The sequence below is a fragment of the Lolium rigidum genome, chromosome 6 (genome assembly GCF_022539505.1).
Source record: "Lolium rigidum isolate FL_2022 chromosome 6, APGP_CSIRO_Lrig_0.1, whole genome shotgun sequence".
Taxonomy (NCBI): domain Eukaryota; kingdom Viridiplantae; phylum Streptophyta; class Magnoliopsida; order Poales; family Poaceae; genus Lolium; species Lolium rigidum.
Window position 1 is genome coordinate 210,798,976 of NC_061513.1, and position 23,137 is coordinate 210,822,112.

General features: G+C 44.5%; 1 protein-coding gene and 1 pseudogene across 2 annotated transcripts; both read left to right on the forward strand.

Moving 5' to 3' along the window:
- The first annotated feature begins 9,102 nt into the window (after positions 1–9,102).
- On the forward strand, positions 9,103–18,082 carry LOC124665348 (ERI1 exoribonuclease 2-like). Of its 2 annotated transcripts, XM_047202758.1 has the most exons (5): positions 9,104–9,216; positions 9,354–9,426; positions 10,030–10,619; positions 14,799–14,974; positions 17,174–18,082. In XM_047202758.1, the coding sequence occupies exons 2-5, from the start codon at positions 9,405–9,407 to the stop codon at positions 17,664–17,666; spliced, it is 1,281 nt and encodes a 426-aa protein (XP_047058714.1). In that variant the 5' UTR covers positions 9,104–9,216; positions 9,354–9,404; the 3' UTR covers positions 17,667–18,082. The 2 variants fall into 2 exon arrangements, with proteins under 2 accessions (XP_047058715.1, XP_047058714.1); XM_047202759.1 differs by lacking the exon at positions 9,354–9,426 and having other exon boundaries at positions 9,103–9,216.
- A 2,858-nt stretch (positions 18,083–20,940) lies between these two features.
- On the forward strand, positions 20,941–22,185 carry LOC124660639 (annotated as a pseudogene).
- The last annotated feature ends 952 nt before the right edge of the window (positions 22,186–23,137 follow it).

Sequence of the window (23,137 nt, forward strand, 5' to 3'; positions counted from 1 at the left end):
AATGAGAGGCAAAATGAGTCCTTGTTGGAGTGGATCCGTTTGAGCAAAGAAAAGGTCACTTGTTGTAACCATGAGGATGAAATTGCTTATCTGAAGAGAAGCAAGGACAAACTTATGGTGATCAAGCTTATGCAAGATGAAGCCATAGAAGAATACAAACGCTCAAGCAAAGATTACATTTGTCGTAATCATGAGGACGACATTGCCACTTTGGAGAAACACAAGCATTCACTCTTGAGAAGGAATTCTCTTCTTGAGGAAGCTCTATTGGATCGAGAAGATGAAGCTAACAACTTGAGGTCCGAGATTGAGAGTCTCCAAATTCAAATCCAATTCTTGGAAGGAGTCATTGAAGCCCACGAGGACTTATGCAATGAAGGAGAAGTGGCAATTATGCCAAAGAAGATTGAGAGAGGAAGAAGGATCAATGAAGCAAAGGATATGAAGATAGGGTCCATTGAAAAATGGGCTCCTATTTCCAACTCTTGATCCATGAAGGACCTTGCTTTCGAAGATGCTTATTGAGTGGTTATCTTGAAGCCACAAGTCTTATGTCCGGAAGCAAGGAATTCGTTGTTGTCATCAAGTCCTATATCCATCTTTCTCGTGACGACGACACAAGCGAGCTTAAAGGTATTGGAGCCTTGACAAGGTGGTGATCAAGTCCTACCTTGTCAAGACTCTTACATATATACTCTTTGTTCATTGCTCTACACTCTTGGGTCTTTGTACCTACTATTATGAACATGTAGTGGTCCTCTTGTGGAGCTAGTCTCTTCAAGAGGCCACGGCCTAGGACTAATGGAACTTGCTTCTTTGTGTAGAGATTGTGTTTTGTAGGAATTGTGTTGAAAGAAATGAACCATGATGAAGTCTCTCAAACAATTTCAATACAAATTCTATGACATAATCCTTGCAAGAAGAAGCAACAATGGAACGGAGTTTGTTCTCAATATCTTGGATATCTTCATTGGCAAAGAAGGAATCCACCTTTTGCTCCTAGCCATACTCTTACCCTAACCTCATAGGGTTGCTGGAAGTGAGAGACAAATCTAAGAAGACACTCAAGCATGATGATAGAGTATGAGTCTATTGTGAAGTTTGTGGTATTGAGTGATTAGACATTTCGATGAACATAATAGTTCTTTGGAGGAGGCGAAGTGCTTCTTGTGAGAAAGGAGATGCAATTCCCCCGATTACCATAGGAAGGATGAGTGTTGGCACACACCGATCTCAAAAGCTACCTTCTATGAGTACCGGGGAAGGACGAAGTTCCACCTATGTGGAGCCATCTACACCACAAGGCCAAGTCTTTTTCATTGGACAACCAAGTGCTAGGTCACCTATTCCACAACCTAAAGTTCGACATCAACAATAATGAGGTCAAGGCGAGGACCCAAATCATGATGAAGATCAAGGAACTTCACAAGAACCTATCCTCTTGATCGATTCTCGCCGGGATGCTAAAGCGTCAAGACTCTCTCATAATTCAAGCAAAGAACAAGACATACTCAAGATCAAGATATGATGGGATTCAACCGTATAGCAATCCCAAGTATCAATTCTTCCTGAATATGCCCAACAAGACAATGGACTCACTCTCTATCGATTATCGTCAAGGTTTGCCTCTCTACCTTTGTGCTTCTCATTCGGACGTTGTGTCATAAGTGGATACCTTTACCACTCTTGTGCCATATGTCTAGATGTAAAGCACGCATGAACATAGGGGGAGTGCGGTTTAAATTATTGAGCTATCCCTCCCCCCATGATGCACAAAGAAACCCAAAAGCATATGCCATTCGTCAATCAAGTGACTATGAGCTTCATGCTGAGTTGTAGTCGTGAGTCCTAGGTCTCTACGCGACCTCACACTACCAAACTCTTACACGGTGGCTTTGGCCACCAAACCTACTCCTCAAGGAGTTTTTGTTCTTTTTGTTTTCTTTTGTTTGCTTTTCTCTTCTTGTTTTTGTTTTTCGTTTCTTCTTTTCTCTTTGTTTCTTCACGGGAGATTCACCCAAGCTTGGCTTTTCTTGCTCTGATTCTTGCAAGCTTGGTTGGGTAGTACCTTAACAGTTTCATAATCTAATCCTAAGCCATAATCTATCTCTTGAGCCAACTCAGTCTAAAAGCACAAGTCTACACCAAAATCTGAGGTTTTTGAATTTGGAGGATGGTACTACCGCTTCTTGGGGCGGTACTACCGCTTCTGGGGCAGTTCTCTGACGAAACTGAACAATTATCCCCAGAACGGTACTACCGCTCTAAGTACCGGGCCAGTACCGGTAAGCGGTACTACCGCTTTTAGGAGCGGTACTACCGCTTGCATCTTTTGACAAGAGGTACCGGTTGGGGTCGGGTTTACCCCAAATCACCACAACTCCTCTTCCACCTCAAGTCAAAAGCTCCTCCAAGCTCAAGAACTCGAGGAGATCGGCCCCGATCTCCTTTTCCAGCCGCCGCCGGCCAAATCTCCTCCGTGGAGAAGCTTCCCCAACCCTTTCTCCGCCATGTCCTCCGGTATGAACCCTAATTTCTCTCTCTAGGGTGTGTTGAACTCCCTAGATGCATATGCTAGGGTTTGTTGGAGTTTTGTGGTGGAGAAGCATTCTTGGAAGCTATTCATGTGCAGGGATACTAGCTAGCAACAATGTGTGACTCTAGATCGATTTTTACCATGAACCCGATCTCGATTTGGCTGTGCGGAGCTTAAGCGGTAGTACCGCTCATCCTCGGGCGGTACTAGCGGTCAAAGCGGCACTACTGGATTGAAATTGCGGTACTACCGCTTTGTCTAAGAGTCACCAATGTTGCTTGTTAGTGTCCACTTTGATCCTTAATTTCTCGGCTTGTGCACTTATCCCCTATTCCCTCCCAAACATTTGCTATTCACAGGAGCACCTAAGACCCGTGGTGGTAAGGTCAAGCCATCCTCTCGTCGTCATCGCAATGAAGAGCAAGAGGAGATCATGCCAACAAGGACCACCAAGCGACAGAAAGAAGCAGCAGCAGGGGCAAGGGCACCTCAAAGATCAATGCTTGATGTAAAGAAAGGCCAGTTCTTGGAGGTGCGGGGGGCCAATCCTTATTTGCTCCAAAGAAATGCTCGTCAATGCCCCAATACTTATTTTCATCATGTCAATCAAGAGAGGATCTACACTGAGGTCTATGGGGCCAAAGAGTTCAAGTGTTGCCCCCAATACTCCATAAGCATGGACAAGCTCAACTCTGACCTCGACTACTTTGGAGAAGCACTTGAGATATGTGATGAACAAGGCCTTATCCCTATAATGACCTTTTCTCACGATTTCTCCCGGGAGGTGATTTGCCAATTCTATGCCACGGTTGTCTTTCTTGAGGATGAAGGAGGCTATCGCACCTTGAAATGGATGACAAAGGAGCATGTGATGGAGGCCTCATGGCAAGACTTTGCTAGAGGCATTGGTTATGAGCTCCCCGAAGACGACTCCAACACCTTCCGCATTCATCTCCAAGCCAAGCCAATGGCCAAGGAGAAAATGGCCGATCTCTACATTCGAGGGAGGATGTTGTGTGGAAGCACCAAAGGCCTTCTACCCGTCTACGACATCATGAACCGCATCTACCGCAACACCATCAACCCCAAGCATACCAACCACGATGAGGTGCATGGGTTCCTTGTGAATCTCCTTGTGCGCACACATGAGTTGAGGGGCAGCGGCAAGCAACTGGACGTCATGGATTACATTTGGCATGAGATGCGTGATTGTGCATTCCTTCGCAAGCTCCCTCAGTACGCTCCTTACCTCATGAGGCTCATTTGTATCAAGTGGGATCAAGAAGGCCGAGGAGATCTTCTGGAACAATGCCGCCCCAATGTCACCATCCACAAGGAGAAGACCTCTTGTCAAGGACCATGACCTTCCAAGGTTTGGCAAAGGAGCTCCCAAGGACAAGGATGAAGACGAAGCCGATAGCGACGACTCCGACTATGTGCCCAACTCCATCAAGACCAAGGGCCTCTTCGCCAAGCTCACCGCTCGCCTCAAGAAGTCCTTTTGCTTCAAGAGAGATCTCGAAGATAGGATGTATCAAGCTCATCACGACAACAAGAAGATCCGCCAACGCCAAAAGGCCATGATGAGGCACATGCAACTCCCGGTCTCCGAGGGGTCCGAGGACAACATCACTCCTCCCGGTGAGTGGAAGTCGAAGCTCGTTTGGTCAAGCTTCGAAGAATCCATCCCCGAGCACATTGTTCGTCCATCTCCACCAACTCATGGCAAGGGTCTTGCTCAAGATGGAGACGATGATGATGAAGACGAAGATGAAGAGGAGGAAGATGTTGAGGACATGGGTGATGAGGATGAAGATGATGACGAGGAGGATGACGACGAAGAGTGATTCCCTTGGGACGATAGTATGCTCCTTCTCCCTTTTTGGTGTCTCGATGCCAAAGGGGGAGAAGTTGATCTATTACGACGGGAATTTGCATGGGGATGCCAAGGGCTTGGTTGGTGGCTTTGTTTTGGTTCTCTCGGCCTTGGCATCAAACCTTTCCCCTAGTTATTCGGAACTTTATTCGTATGTGTGTTTGCTACTCTATTCGTGGATCTCCCGATCCCCCGGTTTGTATTAAGACTTAATCGTTCGTAGCTTAATGGTCTTCACTATTTATCCTTGATTGGCTATATCAATCCTATGGAGGCTTTTATTATTATGAGTTTGGGTTTTCTCTCAAGGCAAAGGTATGAAAAGTTTCACCCAAACTCTCCTATATGCACTTATACTTGCCTCCATAGTGTGCTTGTGCTATATGATCTTGTCATATGTTCTTCTTAGCACTTATGCTTGGTTTGTAGAATCTAGGGGGAGTTTCTCTCTAGGATGTGTGCATTTGTATACAAATGCATATTCTAAATATGCACACATCTAGGGGAGCTTCGTCTACTCTTACAAATCATATACCTTATCATAATATCCTATGAATTATTGCAAATTCGTGTGTTGTCATCAAACACCAAAAGGGGGGAGATTGTAAGAGCAAGATCTATGACCCTTGTTTTGTGTGTTTGATAACAACACTCGAACAATTCTAACTGTGCACAAAGATTATCTTTGATGGATTTGTAGGTGTACGGTGCCCTCGCTGAACACACTATGATCGGAAGACTGAAGCGTAGTTCTTAGGTTTTCTCGGTTTTGTGTGTGTGTCGTGAGGTAACATGGTAGGAGAGGAAAAGAGGAAAAAGCTGTTTTAGTCTTTGCGGTACTACCGGTACCAGGAGCGGTAGTACCGCTACCCCTACTGGTACCGCCCGAGATACCGCTCTGAGGATTGCATATGGAAATGTCCCACAGAACCCGTTACGGTACCTTTACGGTACCATGAGCGGTAGTACCGCCCACGGTACCGCTCAAGTACCATAACGCGTTACGGTCGTACCGCTGTGGTACCGCTTCAGTACCGCTTCGAGTCCAGTAAGCTCTGGACCCTGTTTCGGTACCTCGAGCGGTACCGCAAGCGGTAGTACCGCAATGTGTCCACGAGGACAAGTTCAGTGGGGATTCGAACTCAGAGCGGTAGTACCGCTTCCAGAAGCGGTAGTACCGCTTAGGCAAAAACAGCAGGTAACGGTTGGATTTGTAGGGACCTATATAAAGGCCCCTTCTTCTCCAGCCAGCTTTAGCTCTTCTCTCTCTCTCCTCCATTGTTGCTGAGCTCAAATTTGAGGGGATCTCCTCATCCACCCAACCAATCTTGCTCATACTTTGAGAGGTGGTGGAGGAGACCCCGATCTATCATTCTACCGAGAGAAAGTTCATCAATTCGTGGTAGTCCTTAGTGGATCTTGGTGTTAGGGTTCCTTGGTGGAAGAGCTTCTTGGTGGAGCACTGGAAGAGCTTCTTGGTGGAGCATTGGAAGGGTTCCTTTGGTGGAGCATTGGAGATGGGTTCCTATGGTGGAGCATTGGAGATGTGCAGCTATGGAGTCTAGCTTGGTGATGTACTAGGTCCATAGGGTGTTGGGAGCATCCTTGTGTGCTCGCCCCAACCTTGTGAAGGAATCACCGCCTCGACCGGTGCCTTAGTGGAAGAGGGAGAGCACCTCCGTGGAGCTCTCTCGAGGAAGAAGGTGAGGCCTTCCTTCGTGGTGTGGCCGTCTAGTCTCTTGTGTGAGACTAGCACCTCCTCAACGCAGACGTACTTCCTGTTGTGGAAGGAACTGCGGTAAACAAACCTCGCCTCGCCTCCGTGCCCTCTGGTTGTCTCGCTCCTTACTCTTACTATATTGTTGATTCCTTTACTTGTTGCACATGTCCTAACATCATTGTAGGAACACCGCTATTGCTAAAGTTATCACCTTTACCTTCTGTTGCGCTAAAATTGAAAAAGGTTAAAACTTGCCGTAGCGCCATTTACCCCCCTCTTGTTCGCTACGATCCATTCAAGGGGTGTACAACTTTACCCACACGTGCTGACCGACTAAGCATATTCGATAGCTCCGATTCATCAACCGGATGGATCAGAATTCGTCAACTAAGCATGACTAAGCATATTCGATACAATGTCTCTAATGATGCACACGAGCTCAAACCTAGTCTTGCTGGGAGCAGTGGATCAGAGTATTTTAGGCTATAAGGATGGTAAATGCAACACATAGGATAACTATACCTGCCGATAAAACATATTTGAATCGTATGCAATATGTATGAACCAGAAGTAAAAGCATTCCGAAAACCATATATGAACGAGGTTTGGGCTTGCCTTTGTCCCTGACAAACCAATGTGGATCTTCGATGATCCCATGCTTGACTTATTCATCGATGGACAAGTATTGACCTTCGTCGTTGTCGATCTTCATCATCTCGGAACTTGCTCTATCGATCGCGAAGAAGCAAACACCGGAAAGGTAAAAAAAATCAACACATGGCATAATGCAATGCACACACAAGTATGATGACATGACATGTTAAAGGTATTGAAATAATCCTAAGACATGATTATCAATTTAACTGGGGTTCGACGGAACTAGGGTTAACACTTCCGGAACCTCCAAGGGGTTGATTAAGTTCTTTTAAAACAATTAGGGTTCAAAGTTGTTTAACAATGCATGATTTTGTAACCAAATTGTAGATCTCATTTTTCTGAAATTGTTGATATATTATACATATTTTTCGGATTTAAAAAGAATAAGTTATGAATTTTACAAGTTTTATTAATTTTAAATCATTTCTGAAAATCCTGGAAAATTATAAAAAATCTGACAGACCTGGACCCACATGTCAGGGTTTTATCCTTTTCCTAAATATTTACGAAAATGAATAAATATCTGACATAGGGCCCGACCTGTCATAGTTTTATAAATGATAGAAAAAATAAAAGAAACAAAAAGGAAAAGAGGAGGGCCCACCGGAGTCAATAATGGTGGTCAACAACCGGCGGTGAGCCGCCGGTGGCTCGCAAAGGCGGCGATTGGGGGCGTTCGGGCATGCGCCAAAAGTCCCATTCGACACGCACGAGCACGGGGAGCGAGTGGGTGGCGGCGCTGCTCTTGTTTGGTGGCCGGAGCCTGGCCGGCGATGTGGTGCCGCAGCGGCGCGGGCAGGCGAACATGGCGGGGGCAAACCAGAGGCGGAGGGAGAGGATGGAGGGTCTCGGGAGGTAGAGGATCTCTCCACCGAGCGAATGGACGCGGCGGCGAAGGCAGGGGAGGCCAGTAGCGCCGGCATCGGGCCGGTTGCCGGCAGCCGGACGCGGAGAAGAAGGGGATGTCCCTGTCGATTGGGGGCATCCCCGGCCGATTCCTTCGGCCAGGAGGGTCGTGGCGGCGAGGCGGAGCTGCTGGTCTCGTCGGTGAAGCTCGAGGCGACTCGTAGCGACGACGCAAGGGGGGCGGTGGCCGGAGCTACTGCAAGCCGGTTGGGGTTTTCGGGCGCGGGAGCGTGAGAACGAGGGGAAAGAAGGGGTGTGGGTGGCTAGGGTTCCTGGAGGCGGCGAGGATCTTGGCGCCGGCAACGGCGGCGCGAGCGACACGCAGCTGCTTCCAGGAACGAAGGTATGGGATGACTTTGGTAACTTTGCGAATAACCCCCTGGGGTTGAGTTGGGCTGGAGTGGGCTACTGCTGGGCTGTGTAGAGAAGAGGAAGAGAGGGAAAGAATTGGGCTGCTGCCCAATAGAGGAGAGGGAGGTTTTCTCTTCTTCTTTTCTTCAAAATCTGTTTTTGTTTTCTAAACTCTTTTGCGTTATTTTGAAATGCACTTGAGAATTCAAACTTTCTAAACTTTTCAAAACATCCATGTACTTCTTAAAAGAGCACAAGTGCAATGTATTTTATTTTAAAACTTTTGAACACTTTGGAGCATTTGAATTTAGAGAGAGATTCAAACAACAGTGAGAGTTTTCAAATCATATTCCACTTCAATGTATTTTTCTTAGGAAAATATCACGATGCTCATGATGCACAATCAACCCTAATTAGGTTTTATCAAAACATGGATGTTAGAGCGGCGGCGGTGGAGCTGTTCCTTCAGGGAAGAGGAGTTGAGGGGGAGGGCGGACGGATGGGGCAGCGCCCACCTCCGAAGCCATGGATGGGGCATGAGCGGTAGCGGAGAACCGTGAATAGCCGCCAGGAATTTCCTTTTCTTACCGAGTGTCCATTTAGCAGGTTGAGTGGGCTTGGGCTGGTGGCACCGTGTGCCACCGTTTCCATTTACAGATATAGAGGGAGTATTATGGGTTTATATTATCGGGAAGGTTTTATCTTTCTTTTGGGGAAAAACATGAAAAGTTAGCATATGTCTCTAAGACGTGCTAGTATAATAAATCGTGAGAGATGAGCCAACTTGAATTCCGGACAAACTCTAATTTCAGTCGCACAAGGCACAATCATCATCATCATCACGGATAGAGTCCAGGTAGATTCATGATCTCAGCATGGATCTGGATGGCGGTGACACTGACACTCCGTCCCAGGCTTTTTCCCTGCGAGACACGGTCCTCTCGGGCCCACAACCGCCGATAAGTACCCAGCGTGACGCCCTCCGGAGCCGCGTGTCGTGATCCCATTGGATTCCAAACCCGTGCGCGCTGTCCGGCGGTTGCACCCGATCCTCCTCCGTCGCCCTCTGGCTCTGGGATAGGCAGGCACAGGAAGGGTATAGAGGAGAGGAGGGTCGTCGCCTGGTGGCCGCTCTGTTCGTCCCTCCCGCTCCGGTTCTCGCCGTCACATGTACGTCCGTGTTTGCCCGCGCCCAGGGATTCCCGTCTCTCCTCTCTCCGTAGCTCGATCTCGTCCTCGCGCGCGCTGATCCGCTGTTTCTTTTTTTTTCTTCTCTTTCTTTCCTTCTTCGTGGGGGGATCGATCAGGTCCGTGCGGCGCGGGGGGAGTTCTGATCCGGATGGTGCAGCGCCACGGACATGATTGATCACGAACGCGCAGGTCAGATCTCCTCTTCCATCTGGATCTTGATCTCTCCCCCCTCTTCTCTCTAGTGGACTGGCGGCGGGGGCAAAGGCGCGATTTTTAGGGGGAACTTTTCCCAAACCTCTCTCCCTTGGCAGATTTCAGTGGACTGAGGCGGGGATTGGTGTGCCCCCGTTGCGTTTCTCTTGAATTATTATGTGTAATCATCTGTATGTATGTAGGAGGACATTGGATATAGCGTGTTGCTAGTCAGTGCTGCGTGCTACTATTAGATTTTTTTTTAAGAATTGGGATTGTTCAGACCAGTGTAAACTGAATGGTGTCTACTAAATTGAAGAAAATGTGCTAACTAGTAACAAGCGCTAATAATGTACTGGTAATACTGGTGCAGACTGGTATTCTTGTTTCTGTTATATATATATTTGTGGGCTGAGTTGAGAGTGTTTTGCATTCGAATCGTTAAAGGGTTTGCGCTAAGCTTGAGTATGATGATACATTGGATAAGTTTTGGGATACTATCTTTATCTCTGATGACAACCTTAATAAGTGTCCTAATAATTTACTTTGCAATGTTGATTCTACCACACATACATATTCTTATCTACTTCATCAATGCAGAGGAAATGCAAGTCAATAATGAGGCACCTCCAGGGTGCCTCAAGCCGAATATTTCTCCCTATAACCCTCAAGATCACAGAGGTGCCATTGAAGGGTTCCCTGAGAGCGATGAGAAAAAGAATGATAGTATTGCAGTAGATAAAGTCTGGGAGCCTTCTCCACTCCCAAATCAAGGATTTGGCAGACCCTACTACCGCCAGGAGTTTTATGCCTGGCCACATTTGTATTCTGATTACCAAATGCTGCGGCAGCCACAACCGTATGGGTTTGAGAACCAGTTTTATCAGATTAATAGGGACCACAGTTTTCCCATTGAGAAAAGAGTTCAGTTCCCATTCAAGATGTTCCCTCAAGGTTATCCTCATGACGCACAACTTCAGGAATTTCAGTATTTTGTGGTTATCGACTTTGAAGCAACCTGTGACAAGGAGAACAATCCGCAACCACAAGAGATCATTGAGTTCCCATCTGTCTTGGTTAACAGTGCAACTGGACAATTGGAAGCTTCCTTTCAAACATACGTTCGGCCAGCATATCATCAAAGTTTGACCGAGTTCTGCAAGGAGCTTACTGGTATACAACAGATTCAGGTTGGTGCATATTCTAGATTTTGAATATTCTTAATATTCTTATATAGTCAGTTAATATTATTTGTAAGGTTTTAACATGATCACTTGAGCCAATAGAATGACTGGGCAAGTATGTAGTATAATTATATATAGTATAGATGGAAGGAACCAATGAGCTTTCATGTTAGCATCATTATGTACACATGCGGAACCTAACTTGGTCTGTACCTTTTCTATGCATTTAAGTAAATTTAAAGATTCATATCCAATTGCGCAGATTCCATCAGCCAGCATTTATATTCTATTTCTATTTTAGATGCCAACTAGAATAAATACAATTGGAATCTACACCTCCACAGTTACATGTGTGGAGGCACTGGTTCCTCGCATCTTTTATTGGCTGATTCCATCATTATCTGACACAAGCCATTCAAACTTAATTGCATGCCAATCAGTATCTAGTAGGTTGCCCACACTTATTAGATCTCACAGCTAGCTTTCTTGTATGAGTTTGGTAGAAACGTTCTATTTCATTGCGAATTATTGATAACTTCACTGAGTCACCCTTTTTCAATTATTCTTTCTAGCCTGGTATTTAGTAATTTGCTTCTTAGGATTATGTTTTTTAATAACGACCATGTGATATGAGCAGGTCAGGTCCAGCTTTTGGCAACTTTTGAATTTCTGTATGGACAGGAGGGTGTGCATATTGCTAAAAAACATTACTATTTAACATCTCTCTGGTTTGATGTCTTGTAGTTAATTGCGGCATGCTGCAAAAATCATTTCTTTGTGTTCTAGTCGTGTAAAGGTAGTCTAGGCAAGTAGCTTGGATTTTTTTTTTGCCTGGGCAAAGCCATCCCTATGATTAAGTGTGTTCGCCTAGGATAAATTGGTGTCAGCTGGTAGCTTGGAATTTTGTTTTTTTTTTCACCTGGGCAAAGCCAGCACTGTGAGTAAGTGTGTTCGGTTGTTGACCTGAGCGTGTTAAATTTTTAAGCTGAAACCGGTAATGTGGTTTGTTATTTATAAGCCCGCTACGCTTAATAATACTCAGACCAAGGGGACACATTATATTGGCAATGGAAGAAAATGAGGGCTTCCTCTACCAACACTGGTTCCATTGTTAGGTACGTAACAAAGAAACCCAAGTCTCCAAACAATACATATCTGAACCTCACGATCAATCCACTGGCGCCGGAGCTGGAAATGGCCACGGGCCTCTCGGTGGTGCAGCAGGCCTTGGATGCAGCTGCTACAGAAATTGAAAACTGTGGTAGCCAAAGCTGGATGCCGCGGCAACACACCAGGGCCAGGGACGGAGCTTCGACAAAGCTGTTGCGTACCAGGATCATCTCTCCTTTGTCAGCATTGTCTTTTTTTTTTTTGGAGAAACACTGCAGCTTTATTAACTCAGTGCACAAACATTACAATCAGCACGAAGGCTATTCTGAAGAAAAACTGGACTAACGTCGACCCAATTCCCAGCCATATTGTTCATGCATGCATAACGTGCACAAGAATGAGCTGAAGTGTTGGACGAACGCCTAGCAAAACTAATAGAAAAACTCTCAAAACCTAAACTTAAGATACTAACTTCTTCAAGGATAGGAGAAATTACTGGCTTATTCATCCTCCTAGAATCCCAAAGCCTCACAAGCTCCGAACAATCAGTTTCAAAAAGAACCTGTCGGAAGTTGCGAGCTTGAGCAAAAACCACGCCATCATGTAGAGCCAGAGCTTCCGCCGTCAACGGATCGACGATCCCAGGGTAAGGTTTACACCAAGCGCCTCTGAAAATCCCTTCACCGTCTCTGGCTACACCGCCACTTCCAGCCACGCTTTCTGTGTTGTTAATAGCACCATCCACATTAAGTTTGATCACTCCTGTGTCTGGTCTATGCCATGAATTCTTAGGCTGATTTCCAACCTGTGAAACATTTGTTTGAGGGAGCTCCAGCTCTAGCAGAGTATCCCGCACAGCTCCAACTGCTATTGCTGGGTCGAAACCCTTCTCACCGTGCGTCCATCTATTCCTCGATGACCAGATAGACCACATAACCGTGATCACCTTTGCTCTCTCCTCCGGTGACCACCATGATTCAGTCAAAATATCAGCCGCCCATGTAACCGGGTGTAGCTTAGGTAATTTGACATTCAGAATATCTCTTGCCTGTGTCCAAAACATTTTAGCATGATGACATTCAGCAAGAGCATGGAGTAGTGTTTCTGAGGCAGTCTTGCAGACCGAGCAAGTGCTATTATCTCTGACATGCCGCCTGGTGAGGGTTGAGTATTGTCTTCTTTCTATACATTAGTCAAGTGGGATTAACTATTAAGGCTACTGCAGTTGATGCCTAGATGTTCGAATTTCTTAGGTCTGGAATCAGAGAAAACCCTGTCACTGTCAGTGAAGCGCGGGTGTGTAAATCAAATAAGCACTAGAATTACTGTGTTGCGTTTTGGTTCATGTAGTTCTTCAGCTAATATGAGGGTGCCAAATGGTAGTGTATGTGACCTATGAATGGATGCCATATTGTTTAGGGGTACATGTTGTAGATTTGTGACCTAGTTTTATGAACAGGCTCCATTGTTTCTTAGGCCCACTTCTTATAGACGCATATTGACAGTTAAGTTATGTCAGGTCGTGGTGTATTGTTCCTAGCTTGGTTAAAAACAGTTCCCATCGTGTATTGGGCTTACTTCCGATAAGAAGCAGAATTGTATATCACCTCCTGAACTCGATTATTACTGGATTTAAAAACCTCCACGGTGAAGCTAATCTAAGATCTATTTGCTGATTTTCGGCTTTGTACGGGTGGCGGGATATGCATCATTCATAGCGTTGGTTTGCCTGGAAAACTATTCTAAATTCGACAAACAAAATGTACCACACCCAGCCCCAAACTACTCTTAGGAAAGGTTTAATCAACTTACTAATCATGGTGGTATGCATCATCTTGTTCGCCTAAAAAACTTATCCCAAATTAGATAAAAAAGATTACCATATGAAGGCCTTAGCTACTATTAAGCAAAAGGTTAATCACCTTAGTAATCATTGTTTATTGGGAGCTTCATGCGAATGTGTCTGAGCTACGGGCCATTTGCACAGCCTATGCGGACGACTTGCAGTATCATCAAGCACTATGGGTTCTGCAGACCTTATTTTGACCTTTGTTTGACCTTATGTAGATGGCATTTGCTATTATGAACCTCCTGAGGATATGGTGTCTCCTCGCAAAAGAAAAAGGAAAAGAAAAGAAGGCAGGGTGTTTGTTACTGAACAGTAGGATGTACTCAGTAGAAGCTAATTGCTGCTGCTGACAATTCTATGGTGGATTCCAAGTGATGGTCAATGTTGTCGTTTGACTGTTTGTGGAAACAGCTTCCATGATCCACCGTTAGAGCCATTGAATTTCAGCTTTTTCTGTAGATCCTTTCAACAATGTGAGACAACAATAATTTCCAAAAAGGACGTCTTAGATATTCTGTTTCTGTAATCCACCATTGATGGGAATGTTGGGAAAACAACTTTGCACTTGGCATGCATACTCATGGTGAGACATGGGCCTTATTTGGCTAGACACTGATAAAGGGGCTTTATAGAAGTGTACTTCCCCTGCAAGATAAACTTAGCAACATTAGCTTTCTTAGCAAGCATAATTCAAGGTAAACTCAGATGGATGTTAATGATTGACCTTTTAATTTGATGAGCTGTTAAATTCTCCGCTGTGTCATTTCTTATGGTGGAATGTAATGCAAAGATGGGTGTGAGACTGTGAGGCTGTTGAAAGTCAGCATTTGTTAAGTAAATCTGTATGTCACAAAAGTGAACTTTATATGTTTCTGTAAACCAGTTACTTTTCATCTGTGTACTCCCATCTTGTTCACAAAAGCATCTCTTCTGGACATTGATACAGTTCAAGAACACAACGTTGACTATAAAATTGTAATGCTGTCACCTTTTCTGAAACAAATATGCATATATGATTTCTACATATTCAGTCAACCTATTTGATGTGCTGTCGAAATTTTAAAGCTCTACTATAGTTTTATGATGTACCATATTCAATCGGGCAATATAAGAAAAATTACCACTTCGATGAAGTCATATTTTGCCTACCTTAAAGTGAAGGTGTTCAATGTATGGCCAAAAGTTTGACTTGTGTATTTGGTCAGTAATAGAGTTTGCATGTCTAGGTGGACAGAGGTGTACCGCTAAGTGAAGCTTTGCTCATGCATGATAAATGGTTAGAGGACAAAGGAATTAAGCACAAGAACTTTGCTGTTGTCACCTGGTCTAACTGGGATTGCCGCGTGATGCTGGAATCAGAGTGCAGGCTCAAGAGAATCAGGAAGCCCCCCTATTTCAACAGGTAAAATATATCTCATATTTACATGGCTTAGTGTGACATGCTGTTCAGTTGAGTTCAGTGGACCTATTTGTTTCTCAATCATGTGGACGGGCATGAATGTACAAATAATACTACCCTCTCTCTCTTTTGCTTTTATTTGTTTGATTATCATATTATTTTTTCCCTAACCATTTATGCATCACTAACCAGTAACCACACATCTATTAGAAAACTCAATCTTCACCAAGCCTTAGTGGTGGACATTATTTCCTTCGTGGCTTTCTCAACCTTGGTATTTATTAATCTGGTGCCAGTCAAATTATGCTTTTTGAAAACTAGGATGGTGCACTTATCGATTATTTATTTCTTCGGTGTTTAAACTCTATGGCTTTGCAATTTATTAAAACAATTGACTATGATAAAGTAAGTCTAGTGTCTTCTGTACAATAGGAGTAGACCTGCTTCACTGACAAAGTTTGAGAGGTCGATTTCATCGGATGTAATCATACACTATAAGTAAAATATTTATGGGTTCGTTTGGTCGTTTTCATCGTATCTCATAGCTCAAAGGATAATATCCTCTTCAGTCGTACCTTGTCCTGGATGGCATGGTATGATTTGACCAACCAAACACTTTGGATGGGGCTGATGCTCCCATGGATGCTCATCCTCCAGGGCCGTACCTGAGAAAATGGAGGCCCTGTGCAAAACCAAAATTAGGTCAACCATTGGCAATAAAGAAAAACACGGTTTTGTAATATATATATATATATCATGTTGGTGGTACAACTTTTGTTAAAAAAGTTATTACCTCCGTTCCGAAATATAAGCCTTTTTTATAGAAAGCTAAATTATCTTTCTAAAAAGGCTTATATTTTCAAAGGAGGTAGTACATCCTAACAAAAGGTGATTATCAGAATTCAAAGTACTAGCAGTACTACATATTTTGGGAGAAACTGCCATCCTTCTAGAGTTAATTCGGTGGCAGAGATAGATAGGCGAGCAAGGAAAGAGAGAAAGGTAGATGTGTGCATGACTTCAGGGCCCTCCCTTTGGAGTTAATTTGATGGCAGATTCCAAGGCAGCATTAAGGGAACGTACAATAGGGCGACGTCAGCCTTTCCTTAGAGGTGCCACTTCGGATTTTTGCTTAATTGAAAAAGAGAGAATGAAGAGAGAGAAGGTTGTCTTCCTTTAGCTAAGGGACCATCTCTTATAAAATAAGGGAAAGCTATTTTCTCCATTGGTACCACATGTCTTCCCTTATCAACATAATTTCCTACCAAAATTTAGTTAATTACTGTATCATTAATTGGTAGGAATGGCTATAAGAGATAATGCATTGTATGACTTGCACTATTGTCTTCTCCAGATGATGTGGCAGAGTAAGGGAAGGCATGCCTTCTCTACCATTGTGTACATGCCCTAATGCTCAACGCATTGATTAGCCCCAATTAGAAGTAGTAATTTGGGGGCCCTCCTCTTTTGGAGGCCCAGTTGATCACTCTGCACATGCTTCAAACACGGGCATGCCATCCTTGCCTCCAACCTAACACTATCATTGTACTGTGTCACAATAGGTCAACTCTAAATGAAATTAGAGGTGCTTACTGCTTAGCAGTAGCACCAAGGCTGTTGAACCAATAATCTAGGCACCAAGGCTGTTGAACCAATAATCTAGGCCCTTGTTATTCTCTTTTTGATCAACCATGCAGATTATGAGATGAAGTGAAACAATTGTACATAGATTTTAGGAGTTTTTAGCTGCCCACTTTCCCTGTTCTTTTTGTTCTTCAAAAATATTAATGTTTGGAGATTCAATCTAATTCATGCATCATGAATGTATAAAACTTTAGGGCTTGTTTGAAACGGAAGAAGCTTGCATGGAATTATTTCGATTGTGTTCCATATAGGTCTTTAAACTTCAACTTGTAGATGTTGATATTTGTTACCAGAAAGTTCTTTGAAAAAATGGAATATATTCTCAGTGTACATACTTTACATTGCTTGCTAAAGGGATTAAATAGGTCACTGAATCTTCTTTTCTCATATTCGACTGATTTTTCTGGGGAGATGATTAAATTGATAATCAGTAAATAAATTTCTACACATGTAAATAGCTATCTTTCTTCATATATTTCCCCTTATACGACGAGTCATGTTTCAGCCATTTGTGCAATGCTTTGTATTTTGACTAATAATATGTGCAAATTTTATCAGGTGGATCAACTTGAAGGTCCCTTTCCAGGAAGTGTATGGGGGTGTGAGGTGCAACTTGAAGGATGCAGTTCAGTTAGCTGGCCTCACGTGGGAGGGTCGTGCCCACTGTGGGCTTGACGATGCGCGCAATACTGCTCGCCTCCTTGCGCTGCTTATGCACCGGGGCTTCAAGTTCTCCATCACGAACTCACTTGTGTGGCAACCAGCCCCACAGTCAATAACGTGCCATCCATCCCCTGACCGTTCTCCAGATCCCACCCTATTGCAGCACAAGGCAAAGGAGATGCTGGGACCTCATGTCCAGGTTAATAATAATCCATATGCTGGCAACACCGCAGGAAAGGAGAGGCCAATGTACTGCTACTGCGGAGTGCTGAGTAGGTGGAACATTGTACGCAAACCGGGTCCCATGCAGGGGCGGTATTTCTATGGATGCGGCAACTGGACCGTGGCAAGGAGGGCCATATGCCCGTACTTTGCGTGGGCGTCGTGAATAATAACGACGCCCTGCCCCCAGCGAGGGCAAAGAGGCCTGGTGCTTTTAACTAGGGGAGGCTACTAGTCGCGGTTGCTGGGCCTCGCCGCGCCTCCCCCATGGTACATATATGATGATATATGACTTTGCTCATAAGACAATGGGAGTTGACTAGGTAGTGTCTAACCTGTCATACTGACTTCTGTTGATAGAAGAGAGTGGGGATCAGATGCTGCTTAGGATGCTTTTTATCTGCGAATAAGTCTGTGGACTGGTTTTTAACTTGAATGGAACTTTAGTAGGTGTGCTTTGTGCAACTAGATCATCGAAGTGTGGCTTGCGTGTGTGCTGAAAGAACAAGTATACACATGGAACATGAATCGTATCTGAAGATTGAAATAGCAGTAATCCAGTTTGTGCTAGCGTTATCCTTATTGAAATGGTATTCTGTTTATTCAGGGTAGCAGCGAATTCTCTACCCTTCCCTTCTCTTTTTTGCTTGAGTTTTACACATGTCTGCGGGGAAATTGCCCTTCTGGGACGAGCTTTTGTTGGTGAATCCTTCGGGATTTCTCCCCTAACAGGAAAAAATATCAAAGTCGTTGGTTTGCTTAACTGTGAGAACAACAGCTGTGTGTGCAGGAGGTCGCATCTTCAGTATTTCCTTTATATGGAAGGGTAATTCTTGCCTGTTCAAATCCAACCGAAATATTCTTTTGTCATACAAAATCACGATGACAATACTTTTCTGGCATAGATGAAATATTTTTCACTTAGTTGAGCCATATAAATACTCCATAAGATTCCTTCTAGACTGCAAGCACTCATATCAATTAGTAGTTACATATTTACACTGCAAGAACTTGGCCCATCGAGTAAATACATAATTTACACTAAAAGTTGTCTTGGAATTTGATTACCTAATATGCACAGATGAACATTCACTGTTTTGTTATGTATTTGTCGAATTGATGAGTTCGCACCCCATGAAATTGTAAGCAGTAAACCAAATTCACTTTTCGTCAATTCAGAAGATAGGCAATGAATTAGCCACATTTTGAACGCAATGCCCAGCAAAAGCACCGAAATAAGCAAAACAAGCCAGAAAATCCCCTACACTCAGCCCAGAAGCATGCCATGCCCAGAACGCTCTATGGGTCTGTTTGTTTGGGCTGCAGCTTTTAAAAAGCAGCTGTAGCTGTTGAGCTGTGAAAATGCAGCTGTGAGAAGCAGCTGTTGAAAGCAGAGATTTGATGTTTGGCAGTAGAGCTTTTTAAAGCTGCTGTTGCTGGTATGAACGGTGAAATGTCTGAAATGACCCTGAAGGGGAAGAACTTGTATACATGCTGATTTGATAAAAATTAGCTAATTCTGACTATTTTTAACATGATTTTCATGCTTAAGGATTAGTTACTTCAGTTTTAATTTTTACGTTTTCATATTAAATATTAAATCCTGACTGATTTTAACATAATTTTTGCACATATATTACAAGACTTCTCTACATAAACCTAAAAGAGCTTGAAGTGTAAACAATATTATAAAGCTTATCCATATTATCAAACATATGAAGCATGTATATCTGACATTTTGGCAAATGCCATTGCGTCCTAAAACAACGTTGATACAGTTTTATTCTTCTACGACAAACGATAACCAGGAGAGATATTGCAATTTAGAATTTACAACCGCTATAGCAATATATTTTCATGCCCATCAAGAGAACTATATATTTACTTCACAACCACCATACACACGAAAATATACAAGACCTTCTTTACAACCAAGCAGATGCATTGTAATCTAATAAAAAACAGGTTCTGAATAAACTCCTATTCTGAATATGAACTAAATGTCTATCAATATATCTGCAAAATTGCACACCATATAAACAGATCAATTCTGCAGATCAAAATAACTCGATTAGCAGCAATACATCAATTATGTCCACGTCAACAACTCGATGAACAATGAGACGCCATATGAACAGATCAAATTAACATAGAGAAAGAGAGGAATTTCTGCAGCAGGGCGGAGCACATGTAAGCCAAATCGCTGGAGATCACCAAGACGAAGGCGACCGAGAAACAGTGAGGCGCCGGCAGCTCAAGATCCTGTCACCGGCACGTCTCGAAGCTCAAAAGGGACGGCGCGACCTAGAGGATGACGGGATCGAGCGGGACGGCGGCGGACGAGGAAGGGCAAGGCGGAGGCTCGAACTCCTCCGTCTCCGGCGGCCAACGGGGTCAAGTTCGCCCCGTGCTGTTCCCGGTCGTTTCTGGGACGGGAGGAGCTGCAGGACGACGGGAAACAGAGCGAGGGAGGAGGGCCTGCGCGCCGGCGGCGGCGGGGTCGGGCGCTGGCGGCGGGTTCGGGCGCTGGCGGCTGGCGCTCCCTCCAACCCTAACCTATCGAGAGGACGGGGTGGGGAAAAGTGGAGCGGGGAGTCGCTCGCTTCGGGGTTGCACACGGGCCGGATTTTCTTATATGCAGTGGCAAGTTTTCCGTAAATAATTAGAACTATTGAGGATACTTTGGTCCTTGGCAACTCGGGAAGCAGCCAGAATCGCGGAAAGCACCTCTCGGGCTGCTTTCCGGCTCGGACGCTCGCGCAGTGTATTTTCCTGCAGCGCTTCTCTACCACGCTTTTCAATAGTTGGTTGTTTGTTTGGGCTTCCACTTTTGGACCTCAAAAGCAGAAGTAGAAGCCCAAACAAACGGAGCCTATATCTAGTGAGGTCCTGGGATGCGAAAACCACCGCAACAGCTGAAGAGAAAAATGGAAGCATCGTACAGTTCAACATGGAAGTCCATAGCTCAAGTTATCATTATACGCATATTCGGAAAATAGGTACTCCCTCCGTTCTTTTTTAATTGACTCGGATTTAGTACATAGGTACCGTGGCCAACGGTTTTCTTTCGCGGTCATCCAAACAGGCACCGGTGGCCAACAGTTTATGATTACTGAATGAAGATGCGTCAGGGGTCAATTTACTTACTCCATACCAAATAGATTGTACAAGAGGGGTGAAGCTTTTGTGCAAATTAACTAAAACAAGTTGTCGTGTTTCCTCTGGAAGCTCCGTTATAGCTCTTCTCAATTGTCATACGAAGGGGATGCTGAAGATGTGAACTCCTGCATAAACATTAGTTATCCTCACAGTTACAGCAAATGTACGTCTAATGCACAATAATAAATTATGTTCTAAATACTCCTTCAAGGCTACGCAGGAGCTTGCCCCTTTTCACACAGTACAACTTCATGCACGCACCGTACCTATGTACCTATTTCTCCTACTTGAATAAATAATACAATCACTTGCGAGTACTATATATATCACCTAGTTAAATTGAACAACGCAAACCAAAACGTACTCACTACTACGGGTGGCAAGCAATTCAGAAGAGGGCCTGACCAAACATGGCCATCCCCAAAGCTTCACTCCTTGCCATTCTCGGCTGCCTCTTCTTTAGTTCTGTCCTCGCAGCTCGTGAGCTGAATGACGACTTGTCCATGGTAGCGAGGCACGAGGATTGGATGGTAAAGTATGGCCGCGTCTATAATGACGCTGCTGAGAAGGCGCAGAGGTTTGAGATATTCAAGACTAATGCTCGATTCATCGACTCATTCAACGCTGGTGGCGGCAAGTTCTGGCTCAGCATCAACCAATTTGCTGACATCAGCAATGGTGAGTTCAGGGCAACCAAGACTAACAAGGGGTACATTTCAAGCACGCTGAAGGTTCCTACGGGATTCAGGTATGAAAATATGAGTCTTGATGCACTCCCGCCAACGGTGGACTGGAGGACAAAGGGTGCAGTTACCCCCGTCAAGAATCAAGGCCAATGTGGTAAGTAGATTTAACATACAAGTGAGTTAAATGCACATACGAATCTTTTAAAACAGAATGTTGTGTATGATTGCATATATGGAAACAAAATCATTTGCAGGTTGTTGTTGGGCCTTTTCTGCTGTTGCTGCAACAGAGGGCGTTGTGAAGCTAAGTACTGGCAACCTTATCTCGCTCTCGGAGCAAGAATTGGTGGATTGTGATGTTCACGGTGAGGACCAGGGTTGCGAGGGCGGACTCATGGATGACGCTTTCAAGTTCATTATCAAGAATGGAGGCCTCACTAAGGAGTCTAGCTATCCATATTCCGCAACAGACGGCAAGTGCAAGAGTGGTACTAGCAGTGCTGCAGTGATTAAGAGCTACGAGGATGTGCCTACCAATGATGAAGGTGCCCTCATGAAGGCAGTGGCAAGCCAACCTGTGTCAGTTGCCGTAGATGGAGGAGACATGACATTCCAATTTTACTCTGGTGGTGTGATGACTGGTCCTGTGGTACTGATTTGGATCATGGGATTGCAGCCATCGGCTATGGTACAACAGATGATGGTACGAAGTATTGGTTGCTGAAGAATTCTTGGGGCACAACATGGGGCGAGAATGGATTCTTAAGAATGGAAAAGGACATTAGTGATAAGAAGGGCATGTGCGGCCTTGCCATGGAGCCCTCCTACCCCACGGCTTAGTTAGGCCATGAAATGCCACATATTTGAACAAATACACTAGATTGAATAAATGTATGTCTCTTGTTCTACGGTTGTATGTCCATATGTATATGCTTGTACATTGTGTTATGCAAATGCAGTTTATGTATCTAAAGTTTTTGTACAACTCATGAGTCATGACTACTATGAAATTATGTTGAACGTGGTAAGATTGACGAACAATTTATGGTTATTATATTTCCGGATAGAGGGCTGTCCCTTCCTCTTAAGTCGTAGTTATGAAGGTCCAACAAAGAGTTCTTTTGTGGTACCCTCAAATAAATAATAACCCTTTATTTTCGTCCATCCAGTGGTCCAGAAAGTTTCATACCACTGTCCAAAACTTGACCGGTATGATACATACCTGAGGCAATTTTCGCACATCAGAAAAATAAAACCGTACACGGGCTCGGCCCAGTAGACAGTCTAACCCAATAGATTGGTCCAGGCCCAACAACTGTCGATCCAAGAGGGTAAGGCGAGAGTTCTATCCCTCGTTCTTCCGTCACTGGGAAAGGTGCCGCCGCCGTTCTCTTCCCTTCCCCAACTCCGGCGACCGCCCCTCGCCCCCTCCGTTCGGCATGACGGCCTGATGTAGACTTGCCCCCGTCCGTCGTCCCCTTCCCCAATACTGTCCCAGTGGCGGCGGCCTTGGCCCTTGGCCTCGGCGTGGATCCAAGATCGGAAGTGCCGTCATCGTCGCTCGCCAAGGCGGCAAAGCCCACCCAGTGGCGGCGCCAGGATAAATGGTAGGTATTCATTGTATTTTTTCGCAAAAAAAGAAACATTCATTCAGTTCAAACTTCAAAACCTGGACCCTGGAAACTAGCTCCCGTTTTGGTCATGGATTTGTGGTACCTGTTGATTCATTTCGTTTACTGTCATGGACACAAGATGCATTGATGCACAACACAGACATCCAAACATTTGATAG